This window comes from Corvus moneduloides, chromosome 4 (assembly GCF_009650955.1).
Source record: "Corvus moneduloides isolate bCorMon1 chromosome 4, bCorMon1.pri, whole genome shotgun sequence".
Classification (NCBI taxonomy): domain Eukaryota; kingdom Metazoa; phylum Chordata; class Aves; order Passeriformes; family Corvidae; genus Corvus; species Corvus moneduloides.
In genome coordinates this window covers 46,501,700-46,527,082 of record NC_045479.1, presented here as the reverse complement: position 1 = coordinate 46,527,082, position 25,383 = coordinate 46,501,700, and the positions used below count along the sequence as shown (strand labels likewise).

At 35.3% G+C, this 25,383-nt stretch overlaps 1 protein-coding gene across 43 annotated transcripts in view; it reads left to right on the top strand.

Annotated features, from left to right (window-relative positions):
• Positions 1 to 25,383, top strand: part of NRCAM (neuronal cell adhesion molecule) — a 149,516-nt gene that overhangs the window by 106,213 nt on the left and 17,920 nt on the right. For 11 of the 43 annotated variants that reach the window (XM_032106392.1, XM_032106393.1, XM_032106415.1 and 8 more), the window contains 16 exons: positions 307 to 473; positions 557 to 704; positions 1,275 to 1,399; positions 2,684 to 2,713; positions 4,081 to 4,182; positions 7,044 to 7,241; positions 7,354 to 7,424; positions 8,257 to 8,482; positions 8,774 to 8,889; positions 12,364 to 12,568; positions 12,730 to 12,852; positions 13,858 to 14,034; positions 15,102 to 15,137; positions 22,462 to 22,527; positions 23,042 to 23,167; positions 24,215 to 24,367. In XM_032106392.1, coding sequence (XP_031962283.1) covers positions 307 to 473; positions 557 to 704; positions 1,275 to 1,399; positions 2,684 to 2,713; positions 4,081 to 4,182; positions 7,044 to 7,241; positions 7,354 to 7,424; positions 8,257 to 8,482; positions 8,774 to 8,889; positions 12,364 to 12,568; positions 12,730 to 12,852; positions 13,858 to 14,034; positions 15,102 to 15,137; positions 22,462 to 22,527; positions 23,042 to 23,167; positions 24,215 to 24,367 — 2,069 coding nt within the window. Of the gene's footprint in view, positions 1 to 306; positions 474 to 556; positions 705 to 1,274; positions 1,400 to 2,683; positions 2,714 to 4,080; positions 4,183 to 7,043; positions 7,242 to 7,353; positions 7,425 to 8,256; positions 8,483 to 8,773; positions 8,890 to 12,363; positions 12,569 to 12,729; positions 12,853 to 13,857; positions 14,044 to 15,101; positions 15,138 to 22,461; positions 22,528 to 23,041; positions 23,168 to 24,214; positions 24,368 to 25,383 lie in introns of all 43 variants that reach the window. The other 32 variants (XM_032106397.1, XM_032106394.1, XM_032106398.1 and 29 more) reach the window with 11 other exon arrangements.

The window sequence follows — 25,383 nt, the reverse complement described above, 5'->3', positions numbered from 1 at the left end:
TACAGAAGATGAGCCAGTTACATCTATGGAAACAAACACTTAAAGCTTTAAAACTGTTTTAACTCTATTTACAGTTTTAAAATAGCATATTTTAAAATATATGCTGTTTACAATTTGTTAATGCAATATTCCATATACGTAGTGTAACAGCAGTAAAGTTACACCTACAGAGTCAAGTGTAAGTTTCTTTGAGTGCTTCTGTCTCTATTTTCTAATGTGGCAGTCCTAAGTTTGTATTTTATTGATAATAAAACCATACAGAATTTAACTATGACGCTGGATAATGATATTACTTTTTACATAAAGGTTTAAGGGAGTGAAAGGTAGCATCTTGCGTGGCAATGAATACGTTTTCCATGATAACGGAACCTTGGAAATTCCGGTGGCTCAGAAGGATAGTGCTGGTACATACACATGTGTAGCAAGGAATGAATTAGGAAAGATACAAAATGAGGTGCAGTTGGAAATTAAAGGTGAGAAATTAATCACTCTTTCATCACTGATTAGTACAGATTTTCAGACTTTCTAAATATCTAATTTTAATTTTAAATTTCAGATCCAACAATGATCATTAAACAGCCAGAATACAAAGTGATTCAGAGATATGGCCAGGTTTCATTTGAGTGTATAATAAAACATGATTCTACCTTACTACCAACAGTTATATGGTTGAAGGACAATGATGAACTGCCAGATGATGAAAGGTAAGGACCAAACAGTTTTCCTTTATTTTTAATTTTCTAGATCCTTTTGTCTGCTCCTTTTTCTGATCTTTGAAAGGAATATATTGACCTATTTACATTTTCCAATGAAGACTGATAAACATCATGGCTATCCCATAGCTGGTGACTAAAGGACTTACCTAGTGTGATGAAAATATTAAGATAGAATTAAAAATAAAATGAGGTGTAAACATTTATACAAGTTGTGCGCACTGACCTTATAAATTAAGTGTAAGATAAAGATAATTGACATAGGAAGCGATACACTTAACGGAAACCTATTTTGCTCTGGATCACATATATTTAAAATTTGTTTGAATTTATTTGGAAAGAAAAGCACATTAGAATGAACAGTTACTGTGGGAAGATGGTCAAGAGCAACAAAGAAAAAAAAAAAGCCGACCTTGTCCCATGGCTTAACTTGGGTGAACATAGCTGTTTAGGTATGTGCTGAAATACACAAGTATATGGGATTTGATAATATTTTATGCAAGTTTCTTATAACGGTACCAGTTATTGAAAAATCAGTGGCTGAATCTGTTGTATTTACAGGTTTCTAGTTGGTAAAGACAACTTGACCATTATGAATGTAACTGATAAAGATGATGGAACATACACTTGCATAGTTAATACTACTCTGGACAGTGTTTCAGCAAGTGCTGTGCTCACTGTTGTTGGTAAGAATACTCTCAAACTTCTATTGTTAAGTATGAAAACAGCATTAGATTTAAAGTGAAAAGCATAAACATAGTTTTGGCTTTTAGGACAGGATAAAGGAAATGCCACCTATGGGTAAATGTGTTTCAGGTTTTAAAAAATGTAGTCTCACCCTACAGTTTGCATTTGAATCAGCTACTTATGAAACAACTGAGTAGCTACAGGACCGATTCAGTTTCATGCTGGATAGTTTTTTATTTTGACTTCATCTGAGATACTACAGTAAATTAAATTTTGCAGGGTATTTGAACATAAACATATTAGAATCATAGAATGGCTAGGGTTGGAAGGTGCCTTAAAGGTTGTCTAGTTCTAACCTCCAAGCCTTGGGCAGGGACACCTTCCACACAACCTCTCTGGGCAACCTGTTCCAGTGCCTCACCACACTCACAGTAAAAATTGTCTACTATTATGTAACATAAACCCACTCTGCTTCAGCTAAGGCCATTCCCTCTTGTCCTATCACCACATGCCCTTGTGAAAAGTCCCTCTCCAGCTCTCTTGTAGCCTGTTTAGGTGCTGAGAGGCTGCTCTAAGGTGTCCCCAGAGCATTCTCTTCTCCAGGCTGAACAGCCCCAGCTGTCTCAACCTGTCTTCATAGGAGAGGTGCTCCAGCTCTGTGGTCACCTTAGTGGCCCTCCTCTGGACTCATTCCAACGGGTCCATGTCTTTGTTGTATTGGGAGCATGTTATCTCAGGAATCTCTTTGACAACTAAATTATGCTTCAGAAAGACTGAGCATACTTGGTTGTGTGACTTCTCGTGGATTATATTTTTAGTTTAGTTCTCTGTTTTTATGATTGCAGATTCTTGCCAAATATATTACTTTTCCCCTTCTCCAATTTTTAAGAACGTTTTAAGTAGATGTCCTGAGTTATTCTTACGTGAGTTCAAGCTGAGACTCAAAGTCAAGTATGCTTGTGTTTTAAAATTCTGCTGTGGTATTACGCCTATCTGGGAATGATCTAAGCCAGACAACTAGTACTTATTTAGACATTTTTATAAGATTGCTTACTTTATTTATTTTCTTGATCTATCCTTATTGTAAAAAATGAATAAAATATTCAAGAATACTTTTTTAATCTCTTCAGTGAAAAATTATAATGTATTTTTTTAACTTAGTGATTTAATCTAAATAAATTAACTTCTCTTTGTCTCTAATAACTATAGTCTTTAACTACCTACAGTATTCTGTTTCTATGGCTACTAACTGATTAAATCCTTTATATTAATGTTCTTTTCAGCTGCTCCCCCAACACCAGCTATCATTTACGGTAAACTAATACAAAGTTCTCTTTGTACATCATCAGGCAGATATATCTCTCATTTGCCTATTGCAATTTTTTTTTGCCTATTTTTTCCCCCTTTTCCTCTGTGTGTGTGTCTGTGTCTGTTAGTGTGGTTTCATCCCATTTTACCAATTGTTTCATTACTGGAGTACGGAGCTTTGGAACGTTACGGTACAGGCTGCTTTATATTAAGGCAATAAGTGATTTTCAGAAATAAATTATTTTTAATTAAGATTGGTTATAGTATGAAAATGTTTTTCATGGAGTACACTGCAATACAAATTAGTTATATAATAAATGAAATATCTAAAAGATAAATCCAACTCTTTGGTGAAAGGTAATTCACTATTGAAGACATTGCACCAACCAAATTATATTGTATGTTAACATTGATTTTGCAGCTTTGTAGGCCTGCTATATCTTATTTCATAGTTTATCTTCATTTTACTCCACTCAAAAGAAGAATATGACCATATTGACCAGTTTGACATAAAATTGATGAAATCGCAGAGATTTTAAAATTAAAGTTAAAACTAAAAAAAGAAAAATCTGTTAGGCATAGTCTTAAATTTGTTTTTACAGAGCCTTTAATTTGGTGGCATGTTTTCTGAATTTGGGGGTTCAAGTGCAATATAATAAGCTGAAACACTTTTAAGTGTAAGGGTCATAAGCACTTATCTAAATCCTATCGGTGAAAAAGATTTAGTGAAAATGCTTATGTATTCTTACATGAACCCACTCATAAGTCTTGATTTTTGTGTAACAAATAATTTAATAAATTACCTTTGTGAATTTGGAATGGACAATTACATCTTTATGCATTATAAGGATGTATAATAACAGCTTGCATAGTATTTCTGAGCCTTTTTAAAAGAACAGCAAAAAATAAATAACTTAGTAACTTGCAATTAGTTTCTATTTGAAGTATAGTTGTTTTGAATTTGCATAAAAATACATATAGTGGTTCTAAGAAAGCTTCTTTGATGTGAATGCTTATTTTCCATGTTGTATATGTCTGTTACAATACCACTCATAATCATTCAAAGATAAACTAAACATGCATTTCATAATTCCTTGCATCTCGTCACATTTTTATATCCCAGTGCACTCACAGTATTAAAAATAAATACTGATTCTTGTTAATGCATAGAAGTTTGCAGGTTGCATCAGTTCTCCATTTTTGTCTGTTTTGTAAAAATTGCATGCTAATGGTCATTAAGTCATGCTTACATGAGTAGATCTGCTCTGCTATATTTGTGGAATTCTTTTTGATTGGAATGTAAGGATTTTTTTCAAATATAAAAATCCATATTCTGGTGTGGTTACTTACTTTGTGTTCATTTGATTTACAGCTCGGCCAAATCCACCCTTTGACTTGGAATTGACAGGTCAGCTAGAAAGAAGCATTGAACTCTCATGGATACCAGGAGATGAAAACAACAGTCCCATTACAAGTATGTTTGTTTGTATCTACTACGCTACACTGACAGCGTTGTTTTAACTGTTCTCAAATTCCAAAGATTTCTGGAATAAATTTTGTGTACAGCATGGAAAAATGGTAAATTAATTCTCAACAGCTGCCATTTATTTACATAACATACCCTTAATGTGCTCTACTGTACAGCCAAGCAGGAAGACCTATTTATTGCTCAGAAGAGGTGGGCTTTTTTATTCAAAAACCTGTGCTAGGTAATATAGAAGTTGTATATACTGATATGAGGTCTGTGTGTCAAGGTCCAATCTTACAAATAGGTAGAGAGCAGACTTGTTCATTGGTTGTATGCTTCTGAAGGAGAGAGTTACTAACATCTTGCATTAACTCTTTTGTAATTCTATGAATTTGAAATAGCATCAGTACCGCTATCAGTGATTAGCCATTGCTACTGGTGCGAAAGTTTATTCTTCATGAAAATATAAGGTAGATAGTTTCTCTGGAGTTTTTTTTTTCTAGTCCAGACAGTTAAAAGAATAAACCACGTCCATAAAACTAAAAATATTAAATATCTATAAACTTTTGAGGCAGTAAATTGATCTTAAATGCTGTTATTCTTCCCAGTGAAACATAATGGAAGACACTCTTGCTTATATTGAGCAGAGAGCATAGAGGGGGAATTTAGGAGCAAGAAACAGAAATATTAATGTTTGTTTTCCAAAAAATCATGGCATCAGAAAGATTTGTTGGCATAACTTTTTCCCTACGAGCAATCTAACTCAATTATTTCTTCAGTGTGTTTTTAGAGAATAACTGCCACGAGTTACCAAGACCAGTGTACCTGTTATGTTTGTTATGAATTGGTTAGGCTGACTTACTGGGTGTTGCTCTCCAGGGTCTGATGCTGGTCAGTATCAACCCTGAAAACAAACCATAAGGATCAGGTGTCTGGAAAGGAAGATTTGTAAAAAACAGTATTTCACAAGTTTCAGAACACATGAAAGGTTTTGACTGCATTTTAATGAAACACCAAGTGATTTTTATGTAATTTTACACTCTCAGGCATCTCTAATGTATATTAATTAGTAATATACATTAAAAATATAATATATAGAAGATCAGTGTAAATAGTTGAATAGTGGTTTATTCAAATACATATACTTTTATTAGTATTTTCAGTTTTTTCCACACCAGAAAGCACAAGTGTTGTCTTTCTGTAGGAATGAGATCACACTGTTCCAAAAGAGTTAATACTAGGCAGTGTTGTTTCATGTAGGTTTTTCTAGAATGAGATACTGCATGCACTCTGATATTGGACACTGAACTCTTCTAACTGAATAATGCTAGGTTTAATTATAATACAACCTATATTGCTGCATGGTCCTCTTAGGCCCTGCAAAATAAGGCATTTTCTTCCTAACTAAGCCTATTCTTTTGCTGCTGCTGTCATTTCAAAGTGCAGATGAAGACTGAAGGATTGCACTTCATTAGGAGTGATCTGTTTGCACAACATGACTGACATGCTAGAATCTCTCTGAAAGCTCAGACAGGTTTTTTTTCCTTGAAGTTGCCTATAAATTATTCTACTGGAATTGCAGGCAGAAGGCTAGTGACCAGGGAAGCAAAAAGCAGTAGTGAAAACCTTTTTTGTCTGTGATATTCTCACCTTTTCAGCAAAGCTTTGGTTCAGAAGACACCCCATCCCAAGACCCATATCGCTGAGCACACAACAGCAGCAGTAACTCAGACAGTAATTTGGGGTCCATTCTCCCTCTTACTACTTGTGTCAGAATGAAATCTGCCAGCCTTAAGTGCAGAAGGTTATGATTAGTACTACTTACCTGTTTTACATCTTGCTCCTCAAACTGTTGTGCATTTTTTCTATGTGGTGCTGTAAGTATTCTTCTAAAAGAAATTTCTAGGTGCCACTCAGAATTTTTTTAGTAGTGTGAACTGGCTGTATCCTGAGTCATATTCTGTCTCCTTGTCCCCACGTACACATGGGATAGAGGAAAATTCTTGTTACACAGCACACAAACATTTGATGCTCAAGGTTCTGTGAAATGTACTCAGACTGTACATTCTTCTCCCATTTATTTGCTGTGCCCTAAAAATTCCTCCTCAGTCTTTCAGAATTCACATCTCATATATTACAGGAAGGCTTTCTGGCTGTTTCACATCTGGAAAAAAGTGTCCTTTTGTCTTTCATAATGAATGTGCTTTTCTTTTTAGAATTCTACAAACCTATTTATCCCTGAGGTTATATACTTTGTAGAGTCTTAACAGTAATCATAGTAATGTTCACAGAGAAAGCTCTCAAGAAATTTAGTTTCTGAACAGACATTCCCTGAGTTAATTTGAAGATAACGAAAAGTGCTCTCAAAAACCTTCCTCAAGTATAGGTTCTTGACTTTAAATAGTTTTTCATTATGCCAGTTTCATTGGGGAAAATGGAATATTCAGGGAGTTTTAAATTTGTACAGGTATTGCATGCTGTCTGCTTGATACAACTAAGAACAATATATTTGGCAGTCAAATTCCACGTCCTTGCTGTGATAGTTCAAGGGTTCCCATTAAATTAAAATCCGGTACCTGAGAGAGAGCTCTTGTAATAAAGTGTTACCTGAGAGATGGCTGCATTAGTGACAATAGCAAAGGATAAGAGTAAGGGTTTATCTATTATATTTCTACCTGTATTTCTACTTTTGATATCCACATAATAGATTAGTGTTATGATTTATGTATTTACATGTCAAGTTCCATGATTTTTAAAAGCATCAGTTGGAGCAATCCCCTCTGACTAGCTCATTAAGAAATGCCTGTACTTGTCTGGGAAGCTGTTTCAAGTTTTGACATAAAGTTGGATTCAATTTCTGCCCGCAGACTTTGTGATCGAATATGAAGATGCGCTGCACGAACCAGGAGTGTGGCATTACCAGACGGAAGTTTCTGGAACTCAGACAACAGCGCAGCTGAAGTTGTCTCCGTACGTCAACTACTCGTTCCGTGTGATCGCTGTCAACAAGATTGGCAGAAGTCAGCCAAGTGAGCCATCTGAGCAGTACCTGACAAAATCTGCAAGTAAATAATTATTCCCACTTACCAGGGATTGATTTCTGCTATGAATAGCATTGAATTTGCTTGGAATCGCACAGAAGTCATTCTTGTTCACGTGTAAATATTTAATTTTTAGGCCCTGATGAAAATCCTGCTAATGTACAAGGGATAGGCTCAGAACCTGATAATTTGGTAATAACATGGGAGGTAAGATGGGTCTTTTTTCAAGGTTTCATTTGTTTTCAGGTTTGTGAGTAGCATTTTTTTTTTGAGAAACAACGAGAATACCAAATGCGTTGCTTACTTAAAATGTTCTTGAAAAAGAGCTAAATTCAGGCATTTTCCCATCTTCATTTTCGTGAAAAAACTGAATGTTGTTTGAAAAATATGAAAGTAAGTGAAGGAGGGGGCATATTATTTTCCTTGAGTGATTTCTCAAGATAAGCCAATAACTAGGTAATACAGGATGTTTTACTGCCAGTTCAGGAAAACTTCATTATATAAATTGAGGTTTATTTCAAGTAGAGTCTAATTTTTAGAGTGAATTCTAATGTGAATGTTACTTCTGCTGTCATCTTTTGTGGTAACTAATCATTGTGCACTTTCCACTAAAAAACATCTGTTGAAGTTTTCTCTATCATGCCCTTACCATCATGACAGGAGCTCCAATTGCCCCTCCCAGGCAAGAAATATTGTCTAAGGAACACTCTTTACAGGGAGTTGGTGTAAATCTGGTTTCCTCGCTTTCACTTCTTAAGAAATACTTGAAAACAAAATATAAATGCAGAAATCACAATGTATTGATTGTGTAAGAATTAGCCACCAACATCATTCAATGTGATTTTTACCAAAAAGTGCAAAACAACTGAACTGACCTCCTGTAAAAGCTAAATTGCATAACTTTCAGCAGTGCTTCTCTGTTGGAGAATACAGTGGTGAATTTTCAGTGACATTCTATAAAAGAATCAGTGTATTTCCTTGTAAATTCAGATTTTTAAGATGCTTCAGGATATTTAAAAAATACTTCTTTTCATTTCAGCCTTTAAAAGGTTTTCAGTCTAATGGACCAGGGCTTCAATACAAAGTCAGCTGGCGCCAGAAAGATGTTGATGATGAATGGACATCTGTTATAGTTGCAAATGTATCTAAATATATTGTGTCTGGTACACCAACTTTTGTTCCATATGAAGTAAAAGTGCAAGCTTTAAATGACTTGGGGTACGCACCAGAGCCATCAGAGGTGATTGGACATTCAGGGGAAGACTGTAAGTTTTGTAGTTTGACTCAGATATCCTAATTAAAAGGAATTAAATGTGTAACCTAAATGAGTATTTAAAATACTGAAATATTGATAAAGAGGATAGTAGGTTTTTTTTTTTATTAAAAGGAAGCAATTCAGAGATAATAAGGCTTCATAATACTCTGTAGTATTAATCCTGAAAACATAGGAACATTTTAACCTATTCCTTGAGTACAATGCAAAGTCTCATTCTGAAAAACTATGTTTGTGCAGTTTCTAATTCTAACTAGGTGCTTGTTGCATCCTTTCCACACAGTGCCAATGGTTGCTCCAGGCAATGTGCAGGTTCATGTTATTAACAGCACATTAGCAAAGGTGCATTGGGACCCAGTTCCACTAAAAACTGTCCGAGGGCACCTTCAAGGGTACAAAGTAAGTACAGTCAAAAGCATTCTCTTCCTTCTTTATTAAAATAGATCACTCTTCCTATATGAGATTGTATCCAAATTGAAGTAACTGACATGTAAGAGGACTCTTGCTTTTCAATGAGCTCACAAGTTCTGCTGACAAGAGCAACAGCATTGATGCAATTCATACAGAGTTCAGCAATGTTCCAGCCTTGTGACACTAGCTTCCTGTGACATTGTCCTTGAAGAGAAATGGCATGTGTTTGCAATTAAGCTTGCACACATTAAACAGATATAAGAATGGTAACAGTTTTACAGATCTTATTCCAAAGTAATTTAGAGGATGTGAAGAACTAGTATCTGTGGGAGTCTCTTCTAGGTCTAATGCTAAGGTTACTCATCTTCTGCCTCAATATGATAATCACATCTTTAATTCAGAGTAACTGGACACTTGTTAGCATATGCTGGGTTCTATGTCTTTTTGGAGGCCAGGAAAAAGCTCAGTGTAAAAGCTCAACTTAAGGACATATGAAATTGCAGAAGATTTGGAGTGCCCATATAATTGAAGGGAGCTTATTGTAAGGTAGTGTGCTGCCTTTGATCGTAACTGAAAAGGCTGTGCTTGAGAAAAAGGACTGTAAATAATAGAGAAGGGGAGACAGAAGGACTTCAAGATCAGAAACTGGTGTCCCTAGGGGATAGGGAAAAGTTGCTTCAGTGAGGATATACTGACATCCTATGCTACAAAAGAAGAAAATAAAAATAATTCCTTCTTTGCTCCTCTGCAAGTATTCTCGTATGTTCCAACAAAACAGACTGCTTAGCCCAAACTAGGTTGCTTTGTAAGACAGACTAATTTGAACTACTTCTGTTTAAATGAAAGGAGGTAAAAGAAGTATTTGAAAAATTTAAACAGTAAAAAGTATTTGGAGGAGAATAAATACGCACCATACTTATAAAATGGAGCAGTCAAAAACATTGAAACTGAGCTTCAGTACTCTATAGCTGATTACCACATGAATGTGAGTTCCTGGTACGTGGATATCTCTTTCCTGGCAGAAAATATTACCATCCAGAGAGACTTAAACTAGTTCTGTATGACATAGCATGAATGTTTGTAGTTAGTGTGGTGCTTTGCCACACCAACTCAATAAACTCAGCTGAGAAACAGGACTTTACTAGTCTCTTAAATGTTTATCTATTAGATGACAGCTTTACATCAACCTGCTATTTCACGCTCATATTGCAACCAAAAGAAAATGTCTATTATGTGAGGATTAAAGGGTTGGATCCTAGTGAAATTAGTGGTAATCATTAATCAAGCAACACTAAAGCTCATAATCCAAATCACCAAATTTCTACTAAAGATCTATAACAATACCAAAACCAAAATCCACAGACACGTCTGCCTATACATCAGGTGTTAAGTTGAACAGCATGGTTACAGTGAGTTGTCATCATCAGAGTTTAGATGGACATTTCTTTTTCCTCCAGCTTTCAGTATCTGAGGGTTATCTTCTGTCCTGGAATCACTAATGGGATCACTTTCCTTTTCAGGTGATCTAGGGGGTTAGTCATGCCATGATTACTTCTATTTAATTTGTTATGTGTTCTCTATATACAGTATAATATTTTTTCTGTGGGGAGGAGAGCCACACGATTACACAAAGCTAAGCAAAACTGAAACTCAAATAAGCTACTTGAATAATAAACAAAACAAGCTCACAACCACAGGATTGACAACAGACCTGACCACTGAGTAGTTTTGCTGTTCTGGCTAGGACAAATGTGACAATGATATATCCTTAAATAAATTGCAGATGCAGCAGAAATATCTTAAATAATTTTTGCAAATACAGCTAAATCAAGCTAAAGTAGGTTAAAAACTAGACAAGGCATGAGAAATTGCAAGACCTGGTGGATAGCTATTATTATAAAGCTTTCTCTCAATACAAATGGAAAACTTTTCATGGATGAGAAGTATGTTTTAAGTATCTTCATCATCAGCATAGCTTACAAAGCACATGATTAGCTCTTTGTAAACACAGCAGCAAAATCCTCACACTCAGGCTTTCCTAATAAAATTGTTTCTGCCAGTAGCCCAATATACAGTGTAGTGTTGGGGACAGATTTCTTAGTAAAGAGAGGGGTACTTCTCTAAAGAGTCACATCTTGAAGGCAAATGTTTGGACAAAGCAGGAACATAACTAAGCAGCAATCTACAGCACATCATGCATATTTTGCTCTTATATTAATCTAGCTATTACTCAATATACTATGGTACTATAAAGCTTTTCAAACCTAAGAAGAAATTAAGAAAAATGTGATGCACTCTCATTTATTATAGCTTATGAGTTTCAGTACCAATAGTACCAACACTTCAAGTTGTCAGCTTGTAAATGGCTTTCTACAGTAGTTGATAGGATGAGAGCTATAGGATGATAGCTGGTGATATTGAAAAACATTAACTCAAACCACATAAAACTCAGTGGCATTTAAAAGTGATTGGAGTGAAAAGGTCTGTTGAAAGCTAGTGTTAGTGTAACATTGCTTTATAGCTAGCTATATGGGCTTTGCAAGTCTTAACAGCTCCTTTTTTTGAATTCCTATGTGACATCCCAGCTTCCTTAATTAAGGAGGTGTTTTGCAGTTGGCCTGAATAGAAACAGATTTTTATTCATTTACATTTCTTAATCATTTAGCTTGTGATCATATGTACATGAAAACAATGCTGTGAAAAATAAACAATTACGTATTTGAAGGTGACAATCCTAGGAGTAACACAAGTCTTTGGAGGGGCAACTATTAATATCTTTTGAGCTATCATGGTAGAGAGACTGCGTAGTAAAGAGAGTGCAAAGTACCTCTGAGGCTCATATGGAGTTTCTTAGAAACTCAGTCAGTTCAATGGACATCAGAATCAGCTTTCTCATCTGATCAAATTGTCACATAATTGGAGGAACAGCCTTCCTGTCCCTGGGTGGAGATCATTTCAATACTGTTACCTTAGAGTCATTTCAGAACTTGTGTGTTTTTCCAGTCCAGTCAAATCTTTTGGTTTCTTCCCCATTTAAAGGTAATCCCACATCAAGGAATAGCATGGTTGGGGATGTGACCTAACAAGGAGGCAAAGTACAAATCTGCTCTGGAAGGCCTGTAGACATGTTACTGAAAGACTGGATAACTTCTGCCTCTCAGATAGACTGGGTAACAGGAGAATGATCACAAACCAATGCAGCTCCCAACCAGAACTTGTGTCAAACTGGCTTTGAGCATTAGCAGAACTGGCGAGTGGTATTCTGCACCCAGTTGTGTAGACTGTTTCTGGACAAGGTCTGTTTCTGGAGCAGGAAAGCTCTACGCTGTGTCTCACCTGAGCTTATTAAAATTGTGGTTGTTCCTACCTATAATTCATGGACACTCATGGAAAAGCTCAGTGTTCCGAAAATCAGAGCAGCTAAGCACTCACTGTAGATTTTTTTTTTTTATTTGTTTCTAGGTTTACTACTGGAAAGTCCAGAGTCTATCCAGAAGGAGTAGGCGACATGTAGAAAAAAAGATCTTGACTTTCAGGGGAAACAAGACTTTTGGAATGTTACCAGGGCTGGAGCCCTATAGTTCTTACAAGCTGAATGTTAGAGTTGTTAATGGTAAAGGAGAAGGACCAGCAAGCCCAGATAAAGTATTTAAGACCCCTGAAGGAGGTATGAAATGAAAAACCTAGATATTAAACTTAAATGGGGTTTACTTGGGCTTCATAAAATAATAATTTGTCTTGATACAGTAATATTCTTAAGAATTAATAATTCATGACCTGTCTTAAGTTAATCTACTTTGTATTTATTCTGTGTTCTTTTAAAAAAAGTTCCTAGCTCACCCTCCTTTCTGAAGATTACTAACCCAACATTGGACTCTTTGACTCTGGAGTGGGGTTCACCCACCCATCCAAATGGTGTTTTGACGTCATATACACTGAAGTTTCAGCCAAGTAAGTTAAATATGAATATATTTTGGGGGTTAGATTTTTGATCTTTAAAGTCCTTTCCAACCCAAACCATTCTATGACTCTGTGATACAACTCTAACTTAGGCAATATATCTACCAAATAATTATCCATTTATGAAGAAAAAATTATGTTAAATTTATAATGTACAAAAGATATGATTGCATTGTAAATGTCAGGTTTGAAAAAGACCAGTGTATTTTGATAATATAGATAACTGCATTTGGAAAACTTTCCTTGCTGAAGTACAAGGTTAACATTTTTATTACTTCAAACCATAATTCACAGAAAAAAAGAGGTGAAGTCCTACATGCAAGTGGCATCCAAGTTAGATGCAAGATACTACTACTTACAAGTTCTATATTCTAACTGCAGAGAAAATTTCATTAGAAGTAAATTAAAGAATGTCCAATTATATTGTTGTCTGCATTTCCAACTTTCATTATATTATAATCTTAAAAAGAAAAATTCATAAATGTGCCATTTACTCAGAGCTATTAAATCATTTCTTTAGGATCCTAACTGCTTACTTAGCTCAGAAATTTGTCAGCAGAGACACTGGAAATGAAAGAGTTTCACATGCATGGAACACATAAAGGAAGTTTACTTTCTTCCACTTACCAAATTCCACTGTTCTTTGGCATTAGACACAAGTAGCTTCAGTGTTTTCTTTTCCTAAGCATACTGAACTTAGAGTGTCAGAATTTTTCAATGATCAGGCCTTCAGTTCTGCATAAGTTCAGATGATTTGATGTGAACTCATTTGCCTTGGATTCAGATATTTATGGGAATGGAACTTGATCTTAAAAAACTTGCTGGTGTTTCCTGTCTCCCAGTTGGATTTTACACAAAGGTGACTTTCTTTTGAAAGTGTAGATGCAGCAGACAAGCAAAACAAATACATACAAGCCAAAAAAAGCCTTTTTTAATGCAATGACAGGGTACACAACTTTCCTAATTTTTTTCTTTCTCTTTTTTTTGTAACAACAGTCAACAACACGCATGAATTGGGTCCCTTGGTAGAGATAAGAATTCCTGCCAATGAGAGCAGCTTGATATTAAAAAATTTAAATTACAGCACCCGGTACAAGTTTTACTTTAACGCACAAACTTCAGTTGGATCAGGAAGTCAGATAACTGAGGAAGCAGTAACAATTATGGATGAAGGTAAGATGGGTATGTATAAGGAAAGTCCATTGAGTTTAAAAACCACTGCAGATTGTATTAAACATCTGTGTCTAAATATTGCTATTGCTTCCTTCCACTAAGGAAATAGGGACTAGCGACTTTTTTTCTAGAGCTTTCTTAACTGTATTATACACTAATACAGTATTTTAAATAATTTTAAAGAAAGTACATGCAAAGATTTTCTACTGTAGTGGGAATCCCCAAAGAGGTGTAAAGCCTCTTCTTTTAATATAAACTCACAAGCTCTAAGACAGACATTGGCCTTTCTGGTCTTCAAGTTTCATGTAACTTTACATTTTCAGTGTTCTTTGTCTATTCACCTCTTCTGCGTCATTGACCAGCTTTGGTCACAGAGAAAAATACTTGAATGATGCAGGTTTGTGACTAGAGGACTTTTTTGAAGTATGCAACAGCTTCTGTGAAATCTAAATTGCTTTCACAGAGCTGGCAAAAAACTGTAAAACTGTTGAAATAAATTCATCATCTATGGTCCCAACTAACTGTATAGTATTTAAAAACTACCAAGTCACTATTTATTTTTATATTTATAGCATTCTAGAGCTTTGTTAAAGTTGTTTTTTTAATTAAATATGGTTGCTTAATAAAATAAGAATTATTTAAAGCAAACAGGAAATTTGGAACTTTTTTTTTTCATTTTGATCATCTTAATATTAAGTCTAGTTTGGTACCATGTTTTCACATATTTTTATGCTCAGTAAAATTATGGTATGTTGGAAATGCCATAGGTGAGTTGGTATTCAATGCAATTTCTCTGACAGAGTATTACATCTGCATACGAACTGCATTTATTTTAAATCATGAATCCTAACAAGCATGAGCAATAAAATTTTTTAAATGCATGTACATTAATTTTTGTCTTGTAGTAGTCTGTCAGTGTTCAGCGCAAGTGGATTGTTTCTAATTTATTTGAATTAATATATTTTATCTAGTCTGCATGCTTTTTAAAATGAAATTATGTATGTATGTTTCCTTTGGTGTTGTATCTAATTATATAGTGTTCCTATTCTTGTTTTCCTCCATTAAAGCTGGTATTCTCCGTCCTGCTGTAGGTGTAGGCAAAGGTAAAATGAAACTGCATGATTTGTTAATGTGTGGATTTTGCAGTGTTGCAAATGGGTAAATTACAGTGGTAAGGACAGAAAATCTTGGACTACAATTGTGGGGTTTTTTTGTTTGGGTTTGTTGTTTTGTTTTTTTTTTTAAAGGAATCCAGAATGCTTGTTAATACCTTTCATTTGTTTATTTTGCCACAGAGTTCCAGGGGAATTCATTAGCTTTGCTTCAGCAAAGTCTAATTATTTCTGAACATTTAACAGATGTATGTCAGTGTCATAAATATTCAGGATCCAGGTGCACTAGCACTGATTAGCTGGAGTAGAAAAAACAGCAGTTTTGCAAAGGAGATTCATTTACTGCTTGTGCCATGTGCATTTTTTTGTTTGTTTGTTTCAAAAAACTATCTGCATTCTTGTTCTCACTGCGGATTAATGCTACCCACTTGAACACATTTACTTCATTTGCAAGCCAACTGTGCATAGGGGACAGATGACTGACAGTACCCTCTGTCTACTTCTCAGTTTGAGTATCAGATTGAATATACAGGCAAATGTCTTCCCACTGTTTTAGGTTCACAGATCTGATGAGTGAGTACTTGAGGGTATTTCAGTGAGTAAAACCTAGTATCATCCCTATTAGTGAATTTGGTAATATTTAGTTCTTTATGATGCAGTTTTGCACACAGTTTTTATGAATTTTGGTACCTTCATTGTCAGAAGCAAAGGTTGTCCTGAGGTAGCTCAAACTCAGAAATGTGTCTCTATACAGAGGTGTCATTGAATCACAGAGGTGTCATTAACACTCATGAACACCTGTGCTTCAGATTCTCAGACCAAAACCAGCACAAATCAAAATCTGTACATGAAATACCCACCATTTTTTATAAACTTGGAAGAGACAGCATAAAGTGTTTTACATATAATTTCTTTTCACTTGGTTATCATGTGTTGTGAATGATAGCAGCCATAGGAAAGAAATTCATTCACTCAGTCTGGTATAAATCTGACAATATATAAATATATGTATGCCTGCATTTGGGCATATATAGTATATATTTTGATATGTATATGTAAGTGTATTCTAATATCAGATGGATTTCTGGTAAGTGTGTGAAGTTTTGGAATTATTTTAATGACAAGTCTTTCTTACTATTTTAGTCTAATTGTAGCTGAGAAGTCAGCACAGATTGGAACAGTCAAACTGGCTTTAGTCCTGGACATGCACAGCAGAAATGTAAATTAAGTTCTCATTATTTATAGCTGACTCTAAAAACTCATGCAAGGAAAAATGGATTCTCTGTGTGAAACTGAGGTCTAATTATAGCTGTATCACAGTCTGTGGCTATCAGAAAACATCTTAATTATAAGATCAGCTGGAGCAGCTCACATTTCAGAGCTGTCATTTCAGATTCTCTGAAAACTAAGCAGATGTCTTTGTTTGGTTCCATGTTGTTTATGGTTTCAAAGTTTTCACATATTCCTGTAGCATGTAGCTCTTGCAATTGCAAAGAAGACTTTGGACCTGCAAACAGGATGGAACTAAAGCCATGACATCTGTTAGGACATCTGAGTTGCTGCAGGTCTGAGATGAATGTTCTCAGTGGTTACTTACATTACCGTGTTAACTGCTTCGCTACTGATCAGCGACCACAAGTAAGGAAAAGGAGGATCGTAGTATCAAGTGCCAAATTAGTTGGTCTCATGAGTGGGTGGGTTTGGAAGATAGAAGTGCTCAGCCCACTCAAAAAGAAGCTGTACCCAGCAGTGAACTTCCCTTCCCCTATTAAGTGTGGGAGGGCCTTTATGTCTATACAGTTCCTATTAATTTGGACCCAAAGCCAAAACAAGTTTAGATATTGCCAACCTTTTTGAGTCTATCAAAAACATATCAGGTTTTTTATTTTGAAGGGCAGAACTTTCCAGGAAAATGTAATTATCCTTTTTCTTTGAGCTTGAAGACACTGATCCTGGAAGATCAGCAGACATTAGGTCCCAGATTCAGCCAGCCTAAATTGCTGAACTGAAATTTCTGTATTTGGTGTTTTCTACGGGATAGCTGCCCCTGAAGGCCCACAGTTTGGCCAGCCACATACATTAAACACATGGTCCTGGAGGAAATAAAATAATTTAAACCTTAGTGAGCTGTGCCACTTGGGACATACTTCACTTCTCAGGGTAAAACTATAAATTAAAGTGCAGAGGGATATATTTCTGTGGTAAATCTAAGGATCTTAATAGACTCAATATTTTTACTGTTGCAAGCCTACATAATACATCATGAGACATGTTACTTACTAGATGGAAAAGCTATCCTATTATAGTTGATACTCCTATTTGACTTGCACTATCATTTTTCCTTTCTAATACTCTGATGTTATGAATGACTTAAAATTGATCAAATTAATGGTCCTACAAAGAAAACAGATTTTTTTTTCTTAGCAACCTATATTGTAAATGTTTGAAACTTCATATGTAAACCAGAATTTATTATACCCAATGTTAGATGTTCAGTATGCCCTGGTATTGCCATTTTTGTATTGGCATCTAACCACAGGCATGAGGTAACAAAGGTGTGAGAAAAATGGGGAAATAACTCAATTACATATAGAATAATTATAGTAGCAGCTGGAAAGTGACTTGGGTGATCACGGGAGTCAAGTCTTTTCTGTCCTTTTCCATTAAAGTTTTGAATAACTGCCCTATAGAGGAAGGAAGAGTATTCACGTTTGTCCAGTGGTAGAAATGGCAGTTGCTGGTTAGGAGTCATAGGGGTGCATGTTTGTTGTAAGCTGAAGTGTTGTGAGTAATGGCATGTCAGCCTCATTTCACAAGCCCTCTCATTTCACTTTTTAGTTTCTTTTTTATTTAGTCAAAATTTATATTTACAAGCAAGGTCTTGTAATCTGCATGCATGCAGACACTGGTAACTGGTAGGCTTCAAATGCAATTAAAGTAAGTTTGTGAGATCACAGTAACCTTTAATTGTACTTAGTGCCTCCTGTCACTGATACTCAATCTGGTCTGTCTTCTTCATGTGAACTTCACATCTCAAGTACTACTGAGAAATAGTACTCTCTTTCGTTACAAGGGAGAAAAACTAGCAGTCAGTCCTCTGGGTTTGAAGCTATTCTTTTGGGGTTTTTGGCTGAATCACCAATAAGTAATTCTTAACCATAGGCTAGAAATCAGTCAAAACTGAGTTCATATCTCTGATCTCTTTGTAGAAGATCATCTCAGTTTTCTTTGTTCTGTACAAAATGCAGTTCTTTAAATAATTTTCTCTGCCCACCATCTGTTTTCCCTCCCTCTTGAATCATTTTACATAATGTCTCCATGTCTTTTGCTAACAATTTCAAGCTGCTTTTTTAGTCAAGTTAAGTGTAGTATTTTTGTGTTGCTCCTTCAGCCGCTCTCCCCCTGTGGACTTCTCAATTATGTGTCTGTGTGATTCTTTCAGTACAGCCTGCTATGCAGAACCACTGCTTTGTCCTCTTTTAAGTTTGCTGGGAACAATGCTGATGCTTTGCATGCTAGACTAGAGAAAATTAGTATTATCACTGTGCAAAAATTCCTGCAAATACCTTTTGCTTTGTAGATATCATGCCACATGCTCATCAATGACACGACTTTTTGCATTTCTTCTTTGGCTTCTGTATTTCTTACACTACAGAAATGCTCTTGCAATTGGCCTAAATAATCTCGGAAGTGACTAATGCCCATTTCTCACTGCCAGAAATGGAATTTACTCCTACTGTTATACTAAAGCTTGAATTTCATACTATGAATGTTAAAAAGGCAAAGAAAAATAAACCCTTTTTCTGTGTCTGACAGGCTCTGGCAAAATCTATTACCTTCATCCTTCATTTTTTCTTGTGCATGTGTGGGTTTTTTCCTTTAAATGAACTTTTCTCTTTATGTATGCATTTTAAATAATTGTCTAGGATATATTATTTTGTGTGGGATTTTTTTCCATTTTACACTAGTCTTCAAATTTTTTCTTGTCACTCACCCAACATTTTTTCCTGAATATCAGGTGAATTCCATGAAAATTCCTAAAGTTCAGTCACTTTGGGGATTATTTAATTTATTGTTCTTCGGGATTAAATCTTGAGAAAGAGTACCTAATTCATTGTCAAAATACCTTCTGATCTCATGTCTTATTAAATTCTATTGATTCTCCAGGCCAGGTATAACTGTTATTTGTAGGAACTGTGTTCCTGAAAGGCTGAAAAATTAAATAAAACTCTTCCAAAAAACTCCAGTAAAAAAGCACTGGAATTAATTTGAAGGGAAAGGAAAATTTTACTTTGAGCCTAGGTCTCTTTCTCAGCAATTGGGAAATGCTTTTCTATGGTACTACAGGAACGAAACCATACTCAGAAGTGCCAGCTAAATTTTGCATTGTATTGAGGCAGGAATAAAAAAGCTTAATTTTGCCGGAGGTAGCCAAATAGGAGCAGGTCTGTATAAAACCTGTAGCTTACTGACAGTCCATGCCCATGGTTTTTAGAGTGATGCTTTTGCCAGCACTGCTGCACAGTGTGGTGCATGGTTACAGATGAGTGAGCACAGTGCTCTGCTCCCCAGGACAAAGATTTCTGCCCGCCCCTCTCCCCCCACTTTTCCCAGCTGGCGCTTGCACACGCTGGGAGCTTCTGCCAGCTGACAATTACACATTTGCCATTTGTGAACAGTGCTGGGAAACATACTGAAGAGCTGAGGGGTTAATTATAATTAGAGGTGTGGTGATTGAGAAGACAAGAGTCTGGATAGGTTGAAGACAACTTTAGATGTTGTAACCAATTCACCTCCAAGCTTTCATCACCACAGGATCCATCAGCTGTCTTTTAATGTCTTCATGTTGCAAATATGGCACTTTTAACAGACTTTAATAAAACTTTGCAGGCCTGATGGCAAATGAGATCAAGCAATAGTGCAAAAGAGGAGAATTGCAAAAATAATAATTTTGTAAAAAAATTTTCTACTGAACAAATTTCCTGGTGCACTGTGTTCAATGGTAAAAAACCACCGAATTTAAATCTGACCAAATACTACATGTGGGTAAATCTGTACAAACAGCTATTGGTAAGAATCAGATATGAGTGTATCTGTTAAATAATAGCATAAATCAGTCACTTGAGAGGATTTAGAAACCAAGACACCAAGGAAATTAAGGTAACTTTCAGAGCCAACTTGATTGTTATATGCAATCATATGAACAGAAAGACTTTTACTGGATACTTTAATCCAGCAGGTAACTCTTTAATGAGAGCAGAAACTGGAATTTGGAGATGGAAAAATACCCCACAAGATAAGACTGATTACTGAATTTACTTAGTATTACAGAAGCTCTCTTTCATCAGGAGCCTTTCATGGTAGATGAGACAGTTTCCTTCATCCCCAAGTGCTCAGGCATGAGAAGGGAGAAGTTAGGGGTAATGCTGTGGCATCTGCTTGCAGCAGTACGAAACAGATTATTGCTAACAGTTTTTTCTGTCTTTAATATTGTGGCAAATATCAGTCATATGGTTGTGCTGCTAATTAGACATCTTCTGTGGAAGACCAAAATCCAGGACAATATGGCTTTGAGAAAATACAATTTAATGAAACTAAGTCATATTTCAGATACAAACCACTTGTCTTCTTGGCACAGCAAAAGTGCTGAGATGGTTATTGAAACAAACACCTGTTCCTATGTGTAAATCAGGAAGGAAGTTTATACATCCTGTCTGCAATCTCAGACTCTGCACCCTCCTAAATTTAGAGACTACTATTCTTCCCTCTTGCTACCTCCAAGTGGCACAGGGGAACAGAATCTAATCCCTTTGCATTACCATAATGTATATGGTTACATGCTAGATTTCCCATAGACAGCTCTGGCTTTAGTATTCCTTAGGGTGGTTGTTGTGGCTTACAGACCTAGATGGATTTTTTTTTTTTTTTTTTTTTAATCTAGTGCTTTCTATATTATATTGTTCAGGTGGTTTTAACAAGAAATAAATCTATTCTTTATTATTTAAATAGTATATTCCTTAGGATTTTGGTTGGTGAAAGAAATTATATATAAGCACAACTTAGCTACAAAGACATCTGATAGGGGAGTAGTACAGATTGAACTGTTGAATGAATCCTACAGGAACAGGGTTAAGAAGAAAAATTTGATGCAAATATGGGGATTAAAAAATTTAGTTTGTAAAACATTGTAATAACCAGAATACATTATCAGGAGAACTGATAATTTGTGTAATTTAGGTATTTAAAAAATACTCAGAAACTACAGTTTTCTAAAAATGGTACTCATATTATTTCATCTGTTCTAGGGGCCCAAGTCAGCCATTTTCTCTTTGCATATAACTTTGAACTTTTTCCAGTTGGCCATATGGACAAAGCCAGCCTGTTAGAAGAAGAAAATAATTTAAGTGGATAGATAAATTCTGTGCAGACCCTCTTGCCTTGATAACAGGATTTGCTAATTTTATTTTCTTGTATAGATGAAGCCATTGGAATTCTATCATTTTTCTTTACTGAGAGAAGGTTTTTACCTCTGATGTTTCATGGTCCTCTGGGAAGCATTTTTAATGTTTCTAATGAAATATGTTTTTAGCAGGATAGAAAAGTCAGTGGCAAAGTGAGGCGTTTTCAGTTAAAACTAATTTCATACCTTTGAGGAGCATCCTCTTTGTATCTGCCCTGTTACAGCATTAGAACTGTTAAAATCTATTTTTTTATTAGTATTAGGCAAGCAGAGATACTGAGATATATGTCCATTTGTAGCAAGCATAACTGCAGCTGAAGCTGAGCAAAGAACTAAGGTATGAGCACAGAAGTGGCTCGTGATTTCAGGATGCTGAAGAGAGAAGCTCTTCTTTTCATAGATGTGGGCATTTTTCCTATCTGTGAAAAGTACTGTTGTCTGAGCAGGGTGGCAGCAGTACGACACAGTACCTTAAAATGGGCAGCTCTTTGCATTCCGGTGATTTGTGTCCTTCACATCAGAGTATTTTGATATTGGCTTTCCAATAGATGTGTAGTGTTCCAATGTCTAAAGGGGCCATGAGTCCGTAATATTAACAAAAGCTGATTTTGGGAATGTCCTGTGAAAGTAAAGCTGCCAGTACATACATACTTCAGTTTGTTTTCAAATACACGTGTATCACTTAGCTGTTTCATATTTTAACAAGTAAAACTGATTGAATCCTGCATGATCTTAGAATGTGCATGTGTTATTTATTTAACAGGTAAGGTTTTACTGTATTATTTAATTGCTACTTTTTGATGCAAAGTGTTTTTACTCTTTATTTTTTCTTTCCTACTATCTCTGGTGGTGAAGGATATTCAGAAATCCTTTTTGCAACCTCCCCAGTCATGCACACTGTCCGTCCAACATTCTATAAGGGTATTGTCTTCCTTTTTTATCATTATCAATGCAATAGAGCCAAAATCCTATAAGGGCTTGCACTTGGGGCATTTGCAGTCCATTCAGTGCCACATGCCATAAAGGGAGGAGCGTACCACCTTCATACTTCCCTTCTGTCCTACCACTTCCCATTACCCTGACAATGTTCTCACTTTCCAGCTGTCTGCATTTTACTTCCAGATGAATAGAAATAATCTTCACAATTTTGGCAGTTAGGTACTTTTTAAGTATTAGGCAGTTTTTATGGTACAGAGCATGCTCAGTAGAGTACGTAGACTTTAGTTTTTGATTTCATAGTGTAGTAACTGCCTAGGATTCAATTTCAAAATACAGTACGTTAGTCACTAATTTCCAGTAATGGAACCAATGACAAATGTGCTATACTTTCCCTCTATATGGTCTAAAATAACATAGTAACTTCTTTTAATATTTTTTTTTAAATGTATGAAGTCACAACTGCATATTCTGCTTTGTTTTTCTATTGTGTATTTAGTTCAATCACTTTATCCAAGGATCAGAAATGTTACAACAGCTGCTGCTGAGACCTATGCCAATATCAGTTGGGAGTATGAGGGACCAGATCATGCGAACTTTTATGTTGAATATGGTGTAGCAGGCAGTAAGAAGTCATTTCTTTAAATTCTGCTAAAGTTTGAGATGTATTTTTGAAGATTTTTGTAATAAATGGGGTCTTAAATTGACCCAGTGTTAATGATAGCTCTTAAATGTCTAGAATTATTTTTTAATTTTATCAGGAAGATCAAATAATTTTGACTTTAATAAACTTCAGTGTTTAGCAGGTATTTGATGCTTAGATAGAATATGAACCTTTGTTCCTTTGTATTATTTTATAAATTCTTTTGAACATGAGCTTCTGAAAATGTAGTTTGCATGAAGTTGTTTATCATTAAATGATTACATGTGCAAAAATATGATTACTTGCATTAAAATGGGATATAAGAATTTTCCTAAATTATGCCCGATTCAGGAAAGAAAAAAGATTAAATAAGATATTATTTGTTTAATTAAACCTTACAATAAAATAGAAATCAATTTGTGTTCTTTTATTGCCTAAAACCAGATTTAAAACTTTGATAATACTGGTAATTAATACAAAGTTAGCTAATAAAAGCAAGATACTTCTTTTCAAATACCCCATCCTGCTCAAGTTATCACTAAAGGTGACTAATCTGCAAATTGGAATAGAAATGCATTTTTCTGGATATTGGTCAAAGAAATAGCTGATACTGTCCTAGAAAAAAGATGTGAGAGAGATTCAGATTTTGAAGTAGAACTTCTTAACCAACGTAAATATTGATTGAAACTGCTAAAGTGTCATTTAATTAAATGACTAAAATCTATTTTAATGTATCTTATAATTACAAGTTCAAGAAGCATTTAAAAATAAATTAAATTTGTATTTGTTCAGTGCAATGGAACAAATGTTTAAAATAGTTTCATAATTACTATACAACGTCGTCTTCAATATATTGCATGCAATTTATTAGTCATAATTTTATATAACTTTATTATTTTTGAGAGAACAGCTATTTTTCTTAGATGATCCAAACTTTAGTCAAATAACTGTCAGTATTCTGTCTAGAAATTTTCAGTAATACAGAGAAAATTAAAATTCCAACATGTTGTTTTCCTAAAATTTTTATAGGCAAAGAAGATTGGAAAAAAGAAATTGTAAATGGTTCTCGAAGCTTCTTTGTCTTAAAGGGTTTAACACCAGGAACAGCATATAAAGTCCGGGTTGGTGCTGAGGGCCTGTCTGGTTTTAGGAGTTCAGAGGATGTGTTTGAGACAGGTCCAGGTGAGGCACACTGTACCAATTCTGTATCGTAGTCAGAATCATGGTAGACCAAGTGCTGAAATGCTGACCTGCTTCTAGCCAAGAGATGTTGCAGCTCGAATCTTTGCATGTTCCTTTTTATAGAGCAATGTTAAATTATTTTATAGACTCCTAAATAATGCCAGTACATTTATATGGAGGTTATGAATGTTTCCATCCTTTCAATTCACTCTGCTTTACTGATGTTTGTACTAGGGGCAAGATATGCCCTGCTCACACTCCATCTGTGTGCTGTGCACTAAAGATGACCTATTTCTTATGTTTCCAATTAATATAATTAGATGGCTGTACTTAAACAACGTCTCTTTTTATAGAGCTAAAATATTTGCGTAATCAGAAAGTGCAGATTCAATTTGATGTTTCATATAATCTATTTATACCACTGTTAAGACATTCCTACTTGTAAATCTTTCTTTTCCTGCCATATACTGGTTTTATATGGATTTTGATGTCACACGTACATCCTGGGAATCAGTAAGGCTGTTTAAGTTCCTTATGTTCATATCGCAGTCCTATTTCTTCATACGCAAATCAGCAAAGCCTGCCAATTTCACTCAGAGAAAAGGTTCTATTGGAAGTTTGTTTGATGTTATGCTGAATATGTTGTTGTCATTGCATGCCATGTCATCAGCATGTTCTCAATCAGCTGTTATGATTTTTGTCTTTATTAGCCACTTCTGCTCATTCCAACCATTTTGGTCAGTGCATAGTTATATAGCAGTGGCCCCACCAACTCCAGAATGTTGTAAGAAAGTAATTTAAATATGAAAATACATTTGAACATTATGTAATAATTATCAGGCAACAAAGTAGATAATCAGTATGCCAGTTTGAAAGTGAGCACTTTCTAAAATCATCCTTTTTTTTGCTTTGTTTTGTTCCATTTCTGTTCACAGTTTATCATGTTGCAGGAAGGTTTGAGAACTTGGTGCTGAATAACAGTGCCAGGCAAATGTATGGTCTAAACACAGAGCCAG